Source organism: Stegodyphus dumicola, chromosome 9 (genome assembly GCF_044657685.1).
Source record: "Stegodyphus dumicola isolate Sdum_Otavi_A_Nest chromosome 9, ASM4465768v1".
Classification (NCBI taxonomy): Eukaryota; Metazoa; Arthropoda; class Arachnida; order Araneae; family Eresidae; genus Stegodyphus; species Stegodyphus dumicola.
Genome location: NC_140776.1, coordinates 191,057,560 through 191,074,867, shown reverse-complemented (window position 1 = coordinate 191,074,867; position 17,308 = coordinate 191,057,560). Strand labels below are relative to the sequence as shown.

Here is a 17,308-nt window from a genome sequence, read left to right as displayed (position 1 = left end):
AAAATGCCACACCCTTCTTCTAAAACTGAACTTAAGTCATAATTATGTTCGCAGACAATGCAACTGCTTCATGTTTATTATATACACAGAGCAGTCATTATTTTATTCTTCGGTACAGCAGAAGTGAAGAATTGTGTTTGATATTCTTTTCCAACTGTTTTATAACTACGAATTGGATCGTCTGACGATTTTAATGAATGAACCAATTTAATGAAGCAAATTAATGAGCCAAATTTAATGAACCTTCGGTATCGAAATAAGACATTTTCATATTATTTTGCAAAAATATATTATGAAACTACATACGCTTTTTTTCTCGGCAAATGTACTTTTAGCCCTCTTTAACTAAAATTCATATGCACATATGCAAAATAAACCCTTGACATCCGCGAATCCTACTTACGTGCATTGCTCCGGTCCCCTATCGCGTAACTCGGGAGTATCACCATATATTACTATGTATTTTTTAAAGTTGTAAGCACGCAACAATTTTCGGTGTCAGGAGTGGGGTTTGAATGCCAATAACAAGAGCGACGGAAGAACACTTGAGGCAGCTCATCAGTGCTTTTGCTGCGTTCCAAAAAAAGATGGAAGCTGGCCAAGCATCATTTAAAGAAGAAATGAAAGAAAAGATGGATGCTGGACAGGAAAAGATGAGATGAAATCCGTTAAAGAGGAGATGAAAGCCAGTCAACATCACGAATATTCGCATTCACATGCTGCAGGCTGAGTCGGCATTATTCATAAATAAATGCTTGATCGTTTTCTCTGCATAACGGGAAGGATATAATGCTTTCATGTTGGTGTGAATAATTTGGTGTATAACGAGTCGAATTCTTCCAAGTCGTCTGTTCGATGAATACGAAGGGTTGTTCATGAAGCATGTGAGATTTCCTTCATTAATCATCAGTGTGCTCATCCTTTCTGTTACTGACACAAACGATATTTCTTTTCGAATTTTGTTACTCAGAATCCAGACCATTATCAGATGGTAGGTTATGTCTTTATATCACTTTCTGTGTACTGAATTACTATAATAAGAGTGTTCTATGTTCACTGGAGCTAATAAGAAGATTCTTTGTTCACTGATGCTGCAGAGCCTTCAGAAATCATTGTGTGAGGATTTACCGCAGTTATTTTATATTTATTCTTCACACATCACTTACTCTGATTACAGAGATCTTCTAAGTAGTTCTATATTCTGAAACTCTCTAATGCTTTTCTCTGCAATTTTTAATCAAATTGTTTAGAAACAAGGCCTCATAATTTTATTTTCGTTGCGTTTTCTATGGAATGTCTAGAATGTGGCTTAGTTTTAATTGTGGCATTAGACAATGTATGCACATACTGAAACCGAGCGCTCGATCCATAGAGCTCAATCGCTATTTTAAAAGGTGTAGTAAATGTCTTTGATGCAGTTATATTAGTGCGTTCTTAGAACTGAGAGATCTGAGGTTCGATTAGAAAAAAAAATGAAAATTATGTTCAATTATTGTGCTTTTGCTACATGTCTTTAGGTACACTTTGATATGACAATTTATTTATTTTATATAATTTTTAAATATTTACAAACTTAGAAGGCACCTCATACGTGTTGTTTATAAAATTGTACATACACTAGACATTATACTGGGGGTGGCCTCGAACCTGATATGGCTCTCGCAGGCAATTTGTACGGCTCCTGCATATAAAATATATGTATGAAATATGGTAAACTAAAACTATTTCAGTGTCGAAAAAGAAGTAATTAATTAGTTTAGACTCTTTCTACTAAGTTATAAGAAATTCCTTTCTGTTTAAAACCTCCTCCACTACTTCTAGAGTGATGTAAATATGAACTTGTGGCTTTTGGAAAATCTAGATGCGGCTCTCGAACTGAAATCAAACGTGTGGCTGTTATTGACATGAAGTTTGGCCAACCCTGCATTATACACTAGACTACAAGACACTCGCTCACTGACTATTAACTGACTCGGCTAGGCACTCACTCTCCGCATACCAACAGGGCTTATATAGCTTTTGGCTTGCGTTCGAGAACATTCTGCGCCAAACCGGTACGAAATCGTTCCAGAAGGGCCTCCATCCGTCTATGGCATATCGACAATTTTTGTCGCTAAATGGGCGATTTCTCTCCAAATATGCCAACTTTGCATTCCTTTGCTATTCTCTAATTTTTATTTCATTATTTCATTTTATATTTAATATAATGTTATTCCTCTTTTCTAGTTCCTGCTAACGAATTCGAGCTGTCGTACAGGGAACTGAGCGATTCGTCTGTGAATGTAACCTGTGAAGCATTAGGACTGTTTCCAAAACCTGTATTAAAGTTATACCTCGAATCGACAAACGGAAGCGCTCGGCAAGAAGTTTCCGACGTCATAACTGTTTCCATATCCAAACCTTCACGTGTCTACGACGCGTATTTGTACAGGACGTTCAATGCCAGTGAACTTTCTAAAAACGGAGCCTCAGTCTTTGAGTGCTTGGTTGAACTTCCCGGCACCAATTACTCGAAAGCAAAGAGAATCGAATATTACCCTGGTAAGTAAATCAAGAATATTTTTAATTAGTGCTCTGCATGCACAGTTTTATGCTATAAAATATTTTGGTACTATGTGGTCTTTATAGTGTTTTTATGTTACAGTTTCATAGGAAACTTAATTCACTGCATATTTACTTATCTAAACATGTGCAAGTTACATGTGAATAAAACTATGATACATAAATCATGCGTTATATTGCTACGAAATGTCTGACCGCTGTAAGATAGCTTCCTTGCAAAGCAGGTATAGAGTTTCTAGAAAATGGCAAGGGAAGGCAAAATTGCCATATTTGGCGAGAAATCGCCCATTTGGCGACAAAAGTGTCGATATGCCAAAGACGAATGGAGAACCTTCTAGAACGATTTCTTATCGGTTTGGCGCAGAATGTTCTCGAACGCAAGCCAAAAGCTATATAAACCCTGTTGGTATGCGGAAAGTGAGTGCCTAGCCGAGTCAGCGTGCAATAGTTGTAGAATTATCAGCAATTTAAAAGTTTAACCTTCCAGGACGCGCGTATGCGCAAAATTTACGATAAATTCAGTTTTTAATGCACATTTTTCGCATGGTGAGACGTCTGAAGGTCATTTCTATTCCTAATTTGTACCATTCCCCAAAACATGGAATGTGCCAATAGGAAGTCATTTGACTTTTTTTTAACTGGGCTTTTTTGCTACGTGACAGCTGTTCCATAAATGTTACGACACGCGCGTGGTCGTGTTTTAAAATTCGGAAAATATTTTTCCTCAAATATTTTGTAATTTTGTGTTATTAATTATCGTGTATTAATTTAATTTGAATACATTTGTCTCTGTAAATTTTATATCGGTTTTTATGGCAAAAAAATATGTTCAACCAGCTGATTTTGTTTGGATTCTTCAAGAATTATCTGATGAAGAAAAGGACGACAAGGAAACCTTTGGATGGGACAACAATAGCGATTTCCATTCTTTATTTTCTTTTATTTCTGTTTTTTAGAAATAAATAAAATAATTAAAGTTAGTTTAAAGTGCGTTTTTGTAACCAGTAAGAAGTAAATTTCCTTGCAGAAGTAAGTAATGCTAAACTTACTTTTTTTCCTACCAAGGTGTTTTCCTTTTTGTTTGTCTATGTTTGTTGTTGATGAATATTAAAATTAGCTTCGATTTTAAAATATAATTATTAAATAATAAATTAAAAATTTTCTATAATGAAATACATCATTTCATTTCCATCTCACTAACATAAGAACTTAAAAATAATTTACTTATATTTGAATGTGATATCAGTTGTATTTTACAATAATAAGATAGATATTTTATTTCTTAACAAATTTATTATCAATATTCACTCATTTCTGTCGTTTTTCGCGCCAAAAACCGATATCGTAAAATAACCGATATCGTAAAAAATACGACGCGAGCGTGCTGATGTAAAATTGCCAAGCGCGCGTGCTGGAAGGATAATAGTCAGTAAGGGAGTGTCTCGTAGTCTAGTGACGAGTTGGTCGTCGAGTGCATCGAGAGAGTCTCTTAGTGTATCGCGAGGTTAGCGCATCGTTGAGCTTAAAGTGTGTTGAGCTCCGAGACGACCGAACGGAGTCGGGAGCTGTAATGTAGTGTATCGTCGAGTGCATAGCGAGTTGTAGCGTGGAGAGTCTCCAGAGTACGTAGAGTTCTGAGAACGAGCGTGCAGAGTCGGGAGCTGTGATCTGGTGCTTTGCCCTGAAGCTGGGGAGGCTCTCAAGTACACAGAGTTCCGAGAACAACCGAGCAGGGTCGGGAGCTGTACTCTGGTGCTTTGCCATGAAGCTGTCTTCACCGTTATAGACTGAAGGTCTGAGGGCCGTGTAGCTGATTGTTTCAGCGTGCTTATAGTGGTTCACAACGACTGTAAGCGCAATTTTGGAGCTGTCCTGAGTAATATACTGGCTAATAAATTGTGTTCCGTTACTTCAGCCTTGTCGTTAATCACTCTCAAACCCTCAACGTATAGAAAAACGTAACATGTTCTCCACCCGTCTGTAGCATATCATCGATTTTGTCTCCAAATGGACAATATCTCGCCAAATATGGCAACCCTGCGCTTCCACGCCGTTTTCTGGCAACCCTAAACCTGCTTTGCGGGGAAGCTATTTTACCGCGACTGGACATTCAATATTAATCTATGTCATATGACTCTTAAAAAATTCTGATGATGTAAATGGAACTAAAACTCAAACAGCCAATATTAATTTTACAGCAGTATTAACTATTCAGTTAAAATACGTACATTGAAAACCAAAACTAGCTCAGTCTGGAGTAAGATTTCATCCTAAACATAACGCATTTGCTTTCTACGCTTTGGCCTAGCTGGATTGCAGCTTGTCAGCTTCTTCTTTCTTACTGAAAAATTTATCTAAAATGTAAACGTTTAGGAAACAGGTACAATTAATGTGCCAACTTGATTGCGGTCGCAACATGTTTGCTGAAATAAAAGTCGAATTAAACCTACCTCGACTGCCAAATTTCTTACTCATTGTGGATTGGAGTTTCAACATATCTGAGCCATCAAAGTTCTCGCTGTTCATTACGCATTCAACCGCCTGCATTCTACTACAAAATCTATTAAATAAGTATATATATATATATATATATATATAATATAAAAAAATACGATGGCTGCTTTAAGAAATGACTGGCGACTTCAAGATTAACTATTCTAAGTACTATGTTCTCCCCCTTAATCCATCTGTTTCCCCCAATTCGTGATCTTTCCATGTTACACATCGCTGCTTGAAAAATTTAACTAAAACCTAAAATTAACCAATCACAGTTATACTTATGCATCTACTTAGTATAAATACCGCTTCGCAAGCAAATATGCCATTCTTTTCCTTGACTTCTACTCTGCTAACATCTGTGCACTGCTTATGCTTACGTCGTACTTTTAAAACCCGTGTGCATAAAAATTATTGTTTTCAACTATGATTGAAAAGTGATTTGTCTGACAAAGAGATGATTTTGAAATGTGCAAAAGTAAAGATGGTGACTCACCGAAATTAGTTTTATTAACATCTTCTTCCTGCCTTTTCAACTTAGCCATTATGGCTACGCAGAAAAATATGACGTCTTTAAAATAAATGTAGTATTTTAACTACGTAGAAGACACCGGTACTTTTAACTTTCGACAGTCGTCATGGCTTAGTGGAAAGGCATGCAGAAGAAGCTAAAAAAACTGGATTTTGACGAATTGCCAATCTTTATTTTCAGATTGTTTATTAATCAAACGACGATTCACCAATCTTTATTATCAAGTTATTTTGGTACACATTTACCCAATCATAGTTAAATACGGTAATTTTTATGTGCACACATTTTTATGTACACTTTTTAAAAGTACCACGTAAGCATCTTAGACCGGAAAGCATAAACCATAAGTTTGTTTATATCTTCATTATTTTCTAAGTTATTAAACATCAAAATGGGTCCGGGACTTTATAAACACCCTGTATTTAAGCATTTAATCATTAATTTTATATGTAACTCAAATAGATGAATTAGTCTCATTCATAATTAGAATGACTGAAATATTTTCACCGCCATATTTGGATATTAAAAATAATTAAAAGCAAAGCGTAAAACTAGAGAAAAATTTTAGATAATGAGAGAAATATGCAAAGGCTGGAAAGCATTCGTATTAAAACAGTTCTTATTCTTTAATCGTTTTTTTTTCCCTTTAATATCTTCCTTCTTTGAAGGAAACGTGTTCTTTTGCTTTGTTGGACTTTTCTCTATTTGCTGAATATTTCATGAGATAGAAACCCATTAAATCCAGATCGTAAAATTCGGTGATAAAAATGGAGCACTTGAAATTGAGAGTTAAAGTTTCCTTGTTCTTTTTTTATACTTTTGAAATTGACAAAATCAGACCCTAATAGGTTTTCTTTAAACTGCAGTCTTTTCTAAGACAATTATGAAGATCTGAATAGTGGTATTTCTTTTATGATTTTGTAGTTATAGATCTAGTTTTGACGTTGCATTAATGAATCCATCAGTATTTTATAATGCGCAATGTTTATTATCAGAATAATTTCACCTAACTAAACGTATTTATTACCGAAGCATCGTCATTAGAATTTTATTCGTGAAAGAGATTAAAGCATTTATTTTTAAAGCATTTTGTTACTGTATAAAGTTTTAAAAAACGGACAATAGTATAATGGACATTTTTTACAACTGGACTAAATAGTATAATTTGGTTTGCGTCTGCTTATTTGAATAGAAAAGTTCTCTCCAAAATGAGGCAACAGAAAATTAAAGGAAACATCTTCAGTGTGAAAGCTTTAGACTTCGTAAACGAAAAACATATGCAAATATTTGAAGTATTGTGAATACACTGATCTTTCTATCTTCAGGCGAAAGACAAAAAGATTTGCATGACATGGACCGAGCTTTAAGTAAAATTTCTTCCACCCACATTAAACTTTCTGTCGGAATATACTTGAATTAAAATCTATTTCCTAGGCGAAAATTTTAATTCTTTAAATCTCCTGTTTAATGGAAGTTTTCATTCTTGTAATTAGTTCAGATTTAAAACCTAAAAATAAAATAAGTGGATAGGTTTAAATTATACATATATAAGTTATTAGGATGTAATTATACATAAATAGTCATTGGATTGACAAGTCATTAGTATTTTTGAAGTAGGAAACACGAAAAATGAGCAGTACCCTCGGATCGAACATGTGCCTCTCGAATAAACACTGAGTGTGCTACCGTTACACCACGAAGGCTTGCAAAAAGGAAGAAGAAAATACCTTATATACACTATTTTTTAGGCAGGATTAGGGACCCAATCGCCAAGTCCAGGTGTCGAAGAATCATCATTCATCACCTTTTAGTTAGGGCGCGACTGTAGAATCATTAGGTTTTTTTAAACAAGAGACATGAAATATGAGGAATGCCTTTGCCGGGACTCGAATTTGCACCTCTCGAATACGTGCCGAGTGTGCTACCGTTACTCCACGAAGGCATGCGGAAAGGAGGAAGAAAATACCTCATAAACGTAATAATTGTACTGGTGTTTTCCCATAGATAATTTCAGCTTTTATTAATAAGAGGTAGCGGTTAAATATTTTCTCCTTTTGCATTGCTATCAATGTGCCTCAGAGTCAGCTATCTTATCTTATTTTTTTTGCAAGCTTCAGCGGGAAGAAAAACGGTATGGCGTAAAACTTAAAGACTTACTTCAGCATTTACGATTTAGCCTTTTCGGTGGTGTTTTGCTTTGAAACAAACGCGGGTTGACATTCAACAAATTATCAATTATGAGAAACGCTATTCCCTGCAAGTATATGAAAATAATTATAATCCGTAGACCCCAGTAGCTATAACGATACGTGCAACAAGTTCCTCAGCACTTCTGACAGGGATTTTGCACACTAATGTCTTAAGGTAGGCCCAGAGAAAGTAGTCAATGCCGGTGAGGCCTGGTGATCTTGCTAGCCAATGTACCGTACCACCCTTGCCTATCCTAAGCTGAGGATACGTTTAGAACGTAATTTCGAACACCTCCTTTGATGACGATCGTCTGCTTTTCTTCTTACTTCTTGGTTTCTTCAGAAAGGGCATTTTTCGAATTAAACATAATAAAATGCTTCCAAAAATTTCCGTAACTCACAAAGGTGTTCCTGCGCTAAGTTTAAAAAGCTTTTGTATATGATAATGAACTTTTTTAATATACTTGATCTGAGACTGATAGATAACAATGCAAGCTCTCAATTTAATAAGAAGTTATTATATTTGGAACATATTACATTTTATTATGTAGTGAAATACGGTGCTACTAATGCATGGATATACTTCTCAAAGAAAAAAGGAATAAATAGCAGTAATACAGATACAAAGTAGGAACATGTAGCATATATTTCACAGAATAAGAAGAAACACTACATACTTAACCGAAGCAAAATAAAGAAAAAAAAATTGTATTCTATGGCAGACAAACCAATTTTCAAAGCAAACAGTAAGCCAATGACCGTTTTCAAAACACACCAGTTTTCAAAGAAAGCCAATAATCGTCTGAGACGCTTTTGCTTATTTAAACTCCTTTTAGCGAAGATTTAAGTCGCAGAGAAAAGTCTCATTTTCAGGTAGCGTTTAGTAAATAATAAACAAAAAAATAAACAAAGCTTCCCCACCTACGAGAGGATCTTCTTTAAGTTAATTTGTTCAAAAGAATAAATTCTTATACCATGAATTCGACTCTGATAATAAATGGCAAATGTTTTAAATGCTATCTATGATGCATTTCATAAATATGACTGAATTCCTGGTATTAAATCACAGATTTGGATAAGGACACTTTTTACAAAAAAAATTAAAATCAATAAAATTATTTTGCGTATTGTTTTGAAAAAAAAAATTGCTAACGTTTGAAGAAGCCCGTAGCAAAAATTGATATAGATGTTAAGTGATGCATATATTAATATATATTGCATAAATATAGTTAAATATAAACTGGCACGCCTAAAACTTTCTTTTTCAACAAAATTACACTGGTGTCCAAAATTAAGGTTACGAAGACAAAATGCTTGACATCTCGAAAAATATTTGGTTTATATTAACAAAAATTCTTACAAAGAAGCCAAATGCTGTTGGACATACACACCGGGTGAAGGACCTCCCACCGAGGTCGTCATTATACGAGACCCATTAAGAGTTTGAAATATCCAACACCCGTGGGACCTCGTTCTCGCAGGCGCAACCCCCGCAGTCCCCGTCCGGCTTTTACTAAGCATTGCCCAGAACGCTTCGTTGCTAATTTTAAAACGCTGTCACCTTGCCTCCGGGCACCACTCCATCGGCAAAACCATATTGTATTAAGGGGACTCATACACCTTAAACCCCTCAAGATCTTCGAATATGTGACTGTTGCAAGAATTTGGATATTTTATTTATTTTAAAAGCAATTACTTCCAACTTTTTACAGCTGACTACATAATATAGCTGCTTTAGAAACTAGTAACCAGAAAGTTTGTGTTGCCACAAATATTTTTGTAATTTAATCCTCTTTGTGACAAAATATTTCGCCGTGTTTCCACCTAGCGCCCATGATATTTTAAAAATGGCTAATGGTGCATTATTGAAATTGGATGGAATTCTTTATATGGGCACTATTTTCGAACTGAACCAACAATCTGATAAATATTTTAATATTGAAAATTTTTATGGACGAAAACATTACAAATTTTGTTAATAAAATACATTTTATAAACTCAACTCAAAATAAAATAAAAATTGAACATGAAATTTTTAGAATTTTAGGTTCACAGTAGTTTCCAAATGTTATAAAAGCTATATATTAAATATGGAATTAAATTATGAAACAGAATGTTTTAAACTGTGCGCTCAAGTTGGAAACATGACGAAAAATGTTGTCACAAAGCGGATTAAATTATAAAAATATTTGTGGCAACACAAACTTTCTGGTTACTAGTTTCTAAAGCAGGTACATTATGTAGTCAGCTGTAAAAAGTTGGTAGTAATTGCTTTTAAAATAAATAAGTTATCCCAATTCTTGCAACAGTCACCTATTCGAACATCTTATGGGTTTTAAGGTGTATGAGTCCCCTTAAGGTGCTCTGTCCGCTTTGTCAGTCCCCGCCACGAAAACTGAATGGGGTCAAGTCCCCGGGAACTCAGTCGACAAATGCACCATGTAGCTCCACCACAGCCGAAGGAACAGACACGACAATACCAGTACGGTCCCTGCCAAGCCTGAACCAACCTGAGTACAATACTCGGGTTCTAGTCCTGTGAAAATAATTTGTATACCCCCGTGGTTGAGACTGCCTAGGTACAGATCCTAGCCAGTACTTCCCAGGCGTTCGCCTGAGTCAACCCCTGGGGGGAAATGCTGTTGGACAGGTAATAGTCCTAGTCAATAGTAACAAGGTTTTAAAATACAACGGTGGGTGAATATTTTGAGATATGCGAACGAAATCAATCTTGGCCAAAACATGACACCTCGTATTTCCAGAATGGCGAAGTTAATAAGCTACACAGCTTTACATTTATAACACGCCTCACAAGAATTCTCATAATGACAATGATGTTGTGGATTATAGCCACAAACAATTTTATGCAGCTCACAAAAACATTTCAAACATGTCTTGTTGGAAATATGATGCTGCAAAGACTTCAAGTGTTTAGTTATTTGAAATTCCACTTACAACAAGTACCTTTCGTTTGAAACCAAGCCAAGGTCTTATGTCGGCGACTTCACTAGCCACACCATACGGCAACATATACTTGAAAATGATTCTACAGTGAAGCTTTGTGCAGCCTCGCTTTAAAAATAAAATCCTGGGAACTCAAGCTCACTGGAAAAGCCTCGCAGAGGTTAAAAAAGAAAAATGATCCCATAACAGAGTGCCGTCATGGTGCTTGTGTCGAAGTCATGCATTTGAGCATGACCGTTCAATATTATGATTCCTCAGACAGAAATTCCATTTCACCAAAGTGGGCGATTTCTGTTATGTCGGAGAGATAACAGCTTGTCCCTGGCTTTCTCCAGATGACTATTTGTCAAGCATCATTCTATGTTCTAAATCTCAGCTCATAACTGAGGAGGGTTTTACTCTAATCATAATGTGCCTAACAATGATGCGCCTGGTTAAAATGAAACCGGGTTTTTATCTGAGATCTGTTGCGGATATATATCGTGGACTGCCAGACGTAAAGGGTCTTCTCTGCCGGGAGTCCTTATTCAGTTTGCCTGCAGATTTTGTTGCAAACGCAATTGTAGCATTCTAAAAGAACTTTTTAGTCTTTATTTTCTGTGATATGGTACTTTTAATGTCATTTACTTATCATCTGAAAGTATCGTGTCTTTTGGATACCCTTGACACAACTTCTTGGTGATGATAAGTGTAGTTTAGAATCTATAGGAAAGGCAAAATCATTTGGTATTGCACAGTAGCTTAGATTATATAAAAAAAAAATTCACTATAATGATAGGATGTTATGCTCTTTGGTCATAGGCTGACCATTTCGAAACATTGATTTTTTTAACGTGATATTCTTTCGTCTGATGCACTCATGTGAGCAACAAACTCAGACAGCATGAAAAACGCTGCAAAATATAAGGCAATGTGAGAAGAAAATGGCTCATGGATTAAATTCTTGCGATCTTACAGTGACATATTTCCATCTTTTCCGAAATTATTTTGCATTACTTAATGAGTTAGCACAAAAGCTGCATTGCCTATGGAAAGAACCAATATACAGGGCCGATTAACCGGGTGCGGATTATCCGGTTTCCGGATTATCCTTGTATCACTAAGCACACGCCCGCACACTTAACGCTACGGAAGAGAGCGTGAAAACACAAACACGTGCAAGTCATAGCATGCACTAGAAACGTCTGAAGTGCGTCTTTAGGTTTAGTCTCAACGATTACTTTGTCTTCTCATAACTCTTGCTGAGGAAGATGATGAGTTAATGAAGTTTTGTAAAATGTTAACTGCACTGGATGCCATTATACGGAGTAGCAAAAGTTTGGCCGTAAGTACAACCAGTAACACTTATTCGATCATAGAGAAAGGTTCCTGCGAATATAAAAAATCTGAGATTTACCTATTGTGAAAGCATCGAGGCAATAACTGAAGTTGTATGCCGAAAAATTAAAAATCGATCTGGAAAATACCGAGGTTTGATTCAATGACGATTCGACTGAGCTGGACATTCAGTGCTTGAGTGACATTTATCTCGTTTCAAACGTCAAAACAACATAAGAGGCAGAGAGTGGCAGTGAAAATGACAAGCGAAGACGGCGCTTACAATTGCATTAGTCCTGAAACAGCAATGAGTTTTGTTGAAACTCTCTTGAACTTCGTTGACCAAAGGGGATTCGAATACAACTATAAAATAACACTTCGAAACTTACATAGCAAATTCGACAAATATTTAAACGCCTTCAAAAATAAAGTAACATTACTGATAGTTTTGAAGAACAAAATACACACAATACGTATGAAAATGAATAGTTTAGCTTATCCATTTTTCTAGTATTGCATTTGTCTTAGCGATGCCAGCAAACCTAATTTAGAATAATTATTTTGTATACCTTTTTGCACTTTTCTGAATTGAATAGTTGGCCTGTTTTTGTGAACTTTATTGGTTTTACTTGAGTTCTATATTGTAATATGTGCATTTAAGGCAGTATTTTATAATAATTTTCTTTGACTTATTTTTAAATGTTTGATTTATTTTTGAATGTTTGATTTATTTTTGAATGAATGTGGTTTTTGAATTGGAAATTTTTCATATCTTTATGTTGGCTTTATTCTTGTACTGTATTTCTATCGCGTTGCCAGCGAACCTTATGTAGAGTTTTTATATTACTTGGAGTGGTTTTGTTTTTAAACCAAGTTTATGTTTTGTATTGTAATAATATCTCAGGTTCAGTGTATTTTATGATAATATTGTTCAGTTATCAAAGTTATTGGTTCTTAATTATGAATTCATATGAAGAAATTTTATTTGTCAGTTTATTATTGTCTTAGTTTATCTTTATGCATTTTTTTCTAAACTGAATGGTTCTTCTTGATATTGTGAATCTAATTGAAATTAATTGTGTATAATACAGTAATGGATGTATTATATTTTGTTTGTTTGTTTGTACCATAGTTTTTATTTAAATTAGTTGGACTCAGTTTTGAAAGTATTTCGTATTTTCAGTACAAATTATGAAACTATACTCGGTTTATTGTTTGAATGCTATAGGTACTACTTGTAACATGCTTTCTTTAGGGTCTATTAATGACTATGTTACTTAAGTCCTTGTGTTCTTGAAGGCCTTGTATGCCACTGTAAACTTATTCTGCCTAGTTATAATAAATAGCTTCTGGAGGCAGAGGCTTTAATCCGTGTAAGGCAGACATCATGTCAGCTAGGTAATGGAGCCCCTGTTCTCTGGTTAACGGTTAACAGTTTAGCTTATCCGTATTTTGCAGTTATCCGTGAACTGCTTTCCCGGCATTAAAGCGGATAATTGAGTGTACACAGCAATATTATAACTATGACTACAGAATTACAGGAAAAGTGAAATTTCTATGAATAAGTCACTATTTATTGTGCTTTATATGAGTTATTTAAATGCTTTCATTTTAACAATATTTCATATTTCTCTTTTATACAGACGCCCTTCACGAATTATCTTCAGCGTCCCATACAACGTGGTTGTCATGGTTACCTCTAGCTTGGAATGTCAAGTTAGCTTACATTTGGAATTGGTTATGGCATTGAAGGTACTTTATCGGTACTGGAATTCTCGGTTTTCATGGGTGCTCGACAAGATGTTTGTCATTGCGGTGAACGCCAGATATTTCAGAAGAAAAGTGCCTGAATCTATTCTTTTCCCTGTACATATCATCAGTTAAAAATCCCTATATTTTGCATAAAATTATTAATCATATCACTATTTATATTATTATATATTATCTATATGGTATCACTATTTATATATTATCTATATGGTAATCCAATGCATAAAATGTAAGAATTAAAAACCGAATAGATTTACGAAAGTGGTTCATAAAAATGGGTAGAAAAAATATCTATTAATATATTTACATTATGAAACTAGTTTTTAAAGCATTTTCCGAATTTCTTTTCTTTCCGAATTTTATTACAAAGTTTGCAATTAAAACTCTCATTAACAAACATAATATTGAGTATATGCATCTATATTAGTTTTTAAATTCCTTTATATGTTTAAATATTTTCCCTAAATTTGCAAAACAGTTTTCTAAACTTAGCTACAAGATCAGTTGCAACGCAAATGTTACGACCTAAGCCTTTCAGAACATATTTTACTCATAATTTTTAATTAAGCCTTATTAACATGGCTCTTTTCATAAACATAACTATTGTTAAATATTAAATATGATCCTTTTTTATGATGATTTGTTATAAAAAAGTTCTTTATAAGAGAATAAGCTGACAGAAGTGTTGACATATTACATCCAAAACAGGTCAAGATTTTGCAAGAAACTAATCCTTTTCAATAATAATGTAAATTATAAAATAGATCAAAAATGAAAATAATTGCATTTTTGATAAAAAGCATCAACTTTCAAACTTTATTAATCAGGAGCTCTTATTTATCTGTAATTCGTTCTCATTGCGCTCCATGTTTTCCCCTTTTATACAATGAATCAAGAATCTATCGAAAAGAACTCTTTAAAATCCGTTAATATAGGATCACCACGCAGTTTTAATAGCTTCAGTATTTAATTAGCAATAACAAATTCATGAATGTTTTTGAATTTTAAACAATTAATTTGGAGTGTAACTTTTGCTACAAATCTAAGCATACTGTACTATATGTAATTTTGTTTTCAGTCAGGGGAAAAAAAAAAAAAAAAAAAAAAAACCCTTGTACACCTCAGATCAACCACTTTTATTTTCTTGAGTCTTTCGTTATAGATTTTAATATCAAAAAAACCTTAACTAAAAATACATACTAAACTCGGTGAAGTATTGTTTCTATGTAAACGTCTCAGATGCTTGTTATCACTTTCATATGTAAGATGTCTGAAAAACGGAGTGTTGTTTTTTAGGCGTTTAAATATGAATATTGCTGAATATGAAATGTTTGTTTATAAGCAGCATATGCTTGAAATGTTAATTGATGTTGTTATACGCTCACATTTATATTTTATCTTGTATTTTGCATTTATAATAACGCATCCTTTATAAAAAAACATTTTGGAATTATTTTATAAATAATATAATTTTTTGCTTGCTGATGCTAACGTATCATGATACAATGTGAAGCTTGTTATTTAATACATGTATTACATGTACACACATGTCTAATACAATGTGTATAATACATTATACATTTATTCCAAGGTATGTCCTATAATGACTGTGAAAACTGTATGTAAAATATGCCGTTTTATAAAGAAACATCCAAGAACAAATGTAAAATAAAAATGTGAATTGATTTTGAATGTTTTGTTGTTATTTCCTTATACTAGCTGTAAATTTACAAAGTTTAAATAGACTTTTTTCCAGTGAATACTTGCAATTATTATTTTTAATTCTTTTGATTATCAAGGTTTAATTCAGATCAAAAGGAATTCGGCAAATACATTTCGGCAGTAATAAGTTTCAGAGTAATCATCCATGAATTCATAGCAACAACACAGCAAATAACATTTTTATTTGGAAGTTATTTGGATTATGAAATTTTGAAATCGGTCGGATTTCAAAATTTTATATTCGCTTTTTTAATTAGGCTGAAAATGTATATTAACATCAAATGTATTTTTATGCCATTTTTAGAAGTAGAAAACTATTTTAAATTTTAGATGCATCTTACATAAAGAAGAAAATAATAATTACATTCGCAATGCTCCTTCGCCATTTCGTTTTAAGAACAAATTACCATTACTTATTCTCTCACGTGCAAATTTTTTTACGCATGTATGAACAAAAATAAAGGAAGCAACATTTATAGCACTTCATCAAAATTATTTGAAAGAATTTTCTGGTTTGGTTTGGTTTTTATTAGATTACGGCAGAGCAATATCTGCCTTAAGGGAGGAATGCCTTCGTGGAGGACTTTCTAAGGGAAACTGGCTCGTATGCACATTACACTTCAGGAAAGCCACGAAAACTCCCATGCAGCCGGCTCGTTCGCTGGATTCGAACCTCGGACCGAACTACCAGTTTTCAGCGACGTTACCGCTCGGCCGCTGGTGGGCCCAAAAGAATTTTCTGAATTTGTTGTCAGAATGTGAGAAAACACAGCAGTACACAACCGACAACTAAAGGGAAACACTTCCAGCAGCGTAAAGATTATGAAACAACATTCTTTAACATCACTTCCGCGTAGCTTTATAGCAACATAATTTCTACACAAATTTGTCATAGCGTAGCAACATTCAAAACTATATTACATCAGTCATATTGCTTTAATGAATAATTTTATTTTATTTAGAATAAGAAATCAAGCTTTATTCATTTTACTGCAAGCATTTTGTCTACGCTTTTGTCATAATATAAGAAGATGGGGCCCACCCATTCTCCGGTTCAGTCTCAGAGAGCCAACATTTGAAGATTTTCGATAATTGTAAAATAAAGTATCATAATTGAAAGTTTTCTATCATTTTATATTTTGATTTTTTGTACTAAAACGCATTCTTTATACTTAAGGTCCCGCACTTTAAACAACTGCTCTTAACAGGAGTTAAATAGCTCAGATCTATTGTGAAGTAGGGGAAAAAAAAGAAAAAAAAATAATCAAATTAAGGATTTTTTCAAATTACATGAAATTTTAATTAATGTCATGCTAAAAAATACAGCTAATTTTCTAGCATTTCAAGCAGTAAAAAAGATTGGGATAACCTGAAAATAAATTTTATAAGTTCTAAAAATCCTCATCTTTTGAACTATTTTATGATTCAGTTAAATCAGTTTTACTTTTGCGCTTCGTTTTCAGTATTTTGTATTTCTTAATATTTACATGGATCAAGCATTAAGTAATAAATGTCTAAATGAATGCCTGGCAAATATATATCTCAACAGAACGTTTTAAGTTGAGATATATATTTTTATGTAGATATAAATTATATAGAGATATAAATTTAACTTTGTGGGAAGTAGAATGTTTATCTGAAATAGTTATCTCTTCCAATGAAAAACGAGAGATACATAGTTACAATAACCGTTTAGGTATTTTAACGAGCATTTTAGGTTTAACAGCTGAGAAATTTATAAACTGTATTAAATTAA

The 17,308-nt window shown here is 33.8% G+C and overlaps 1 protein-coding gene across 5 annotated transcripts in view; it reads left to right on the top strand.

Annotated features, from left to right (window-relative positions):
* The window catches only part of LOC118194110 (uncharacterized), a 153,384-nt gene extending 137,862 nt beyond the window's left edge, over positions 1–15,522 (top strand). For all 5 annotated transcript variants that reach the window (XM_085824489.1, XM_085824488.1, XM_085824490.1 and 2 more), the window contains 2 exons: positions 2,227–2,541; positions 13,704–15,522. In XM_085824489.1, coding sequence (XP_085680615.1) covers positions 2,227–2,541; positions 13,704–13,810 — 422 coding nt within the window. In that variant the 3' untranslated portion in view covers positions 13,811–15,522. The remainder of the gene's footprint in view (positions 1–2,226; positions 2,542–13,703) is intronic.
* The last annotated feature ends 1,786 nt before the right edge of the window (positions 15,523–17,308 follow it).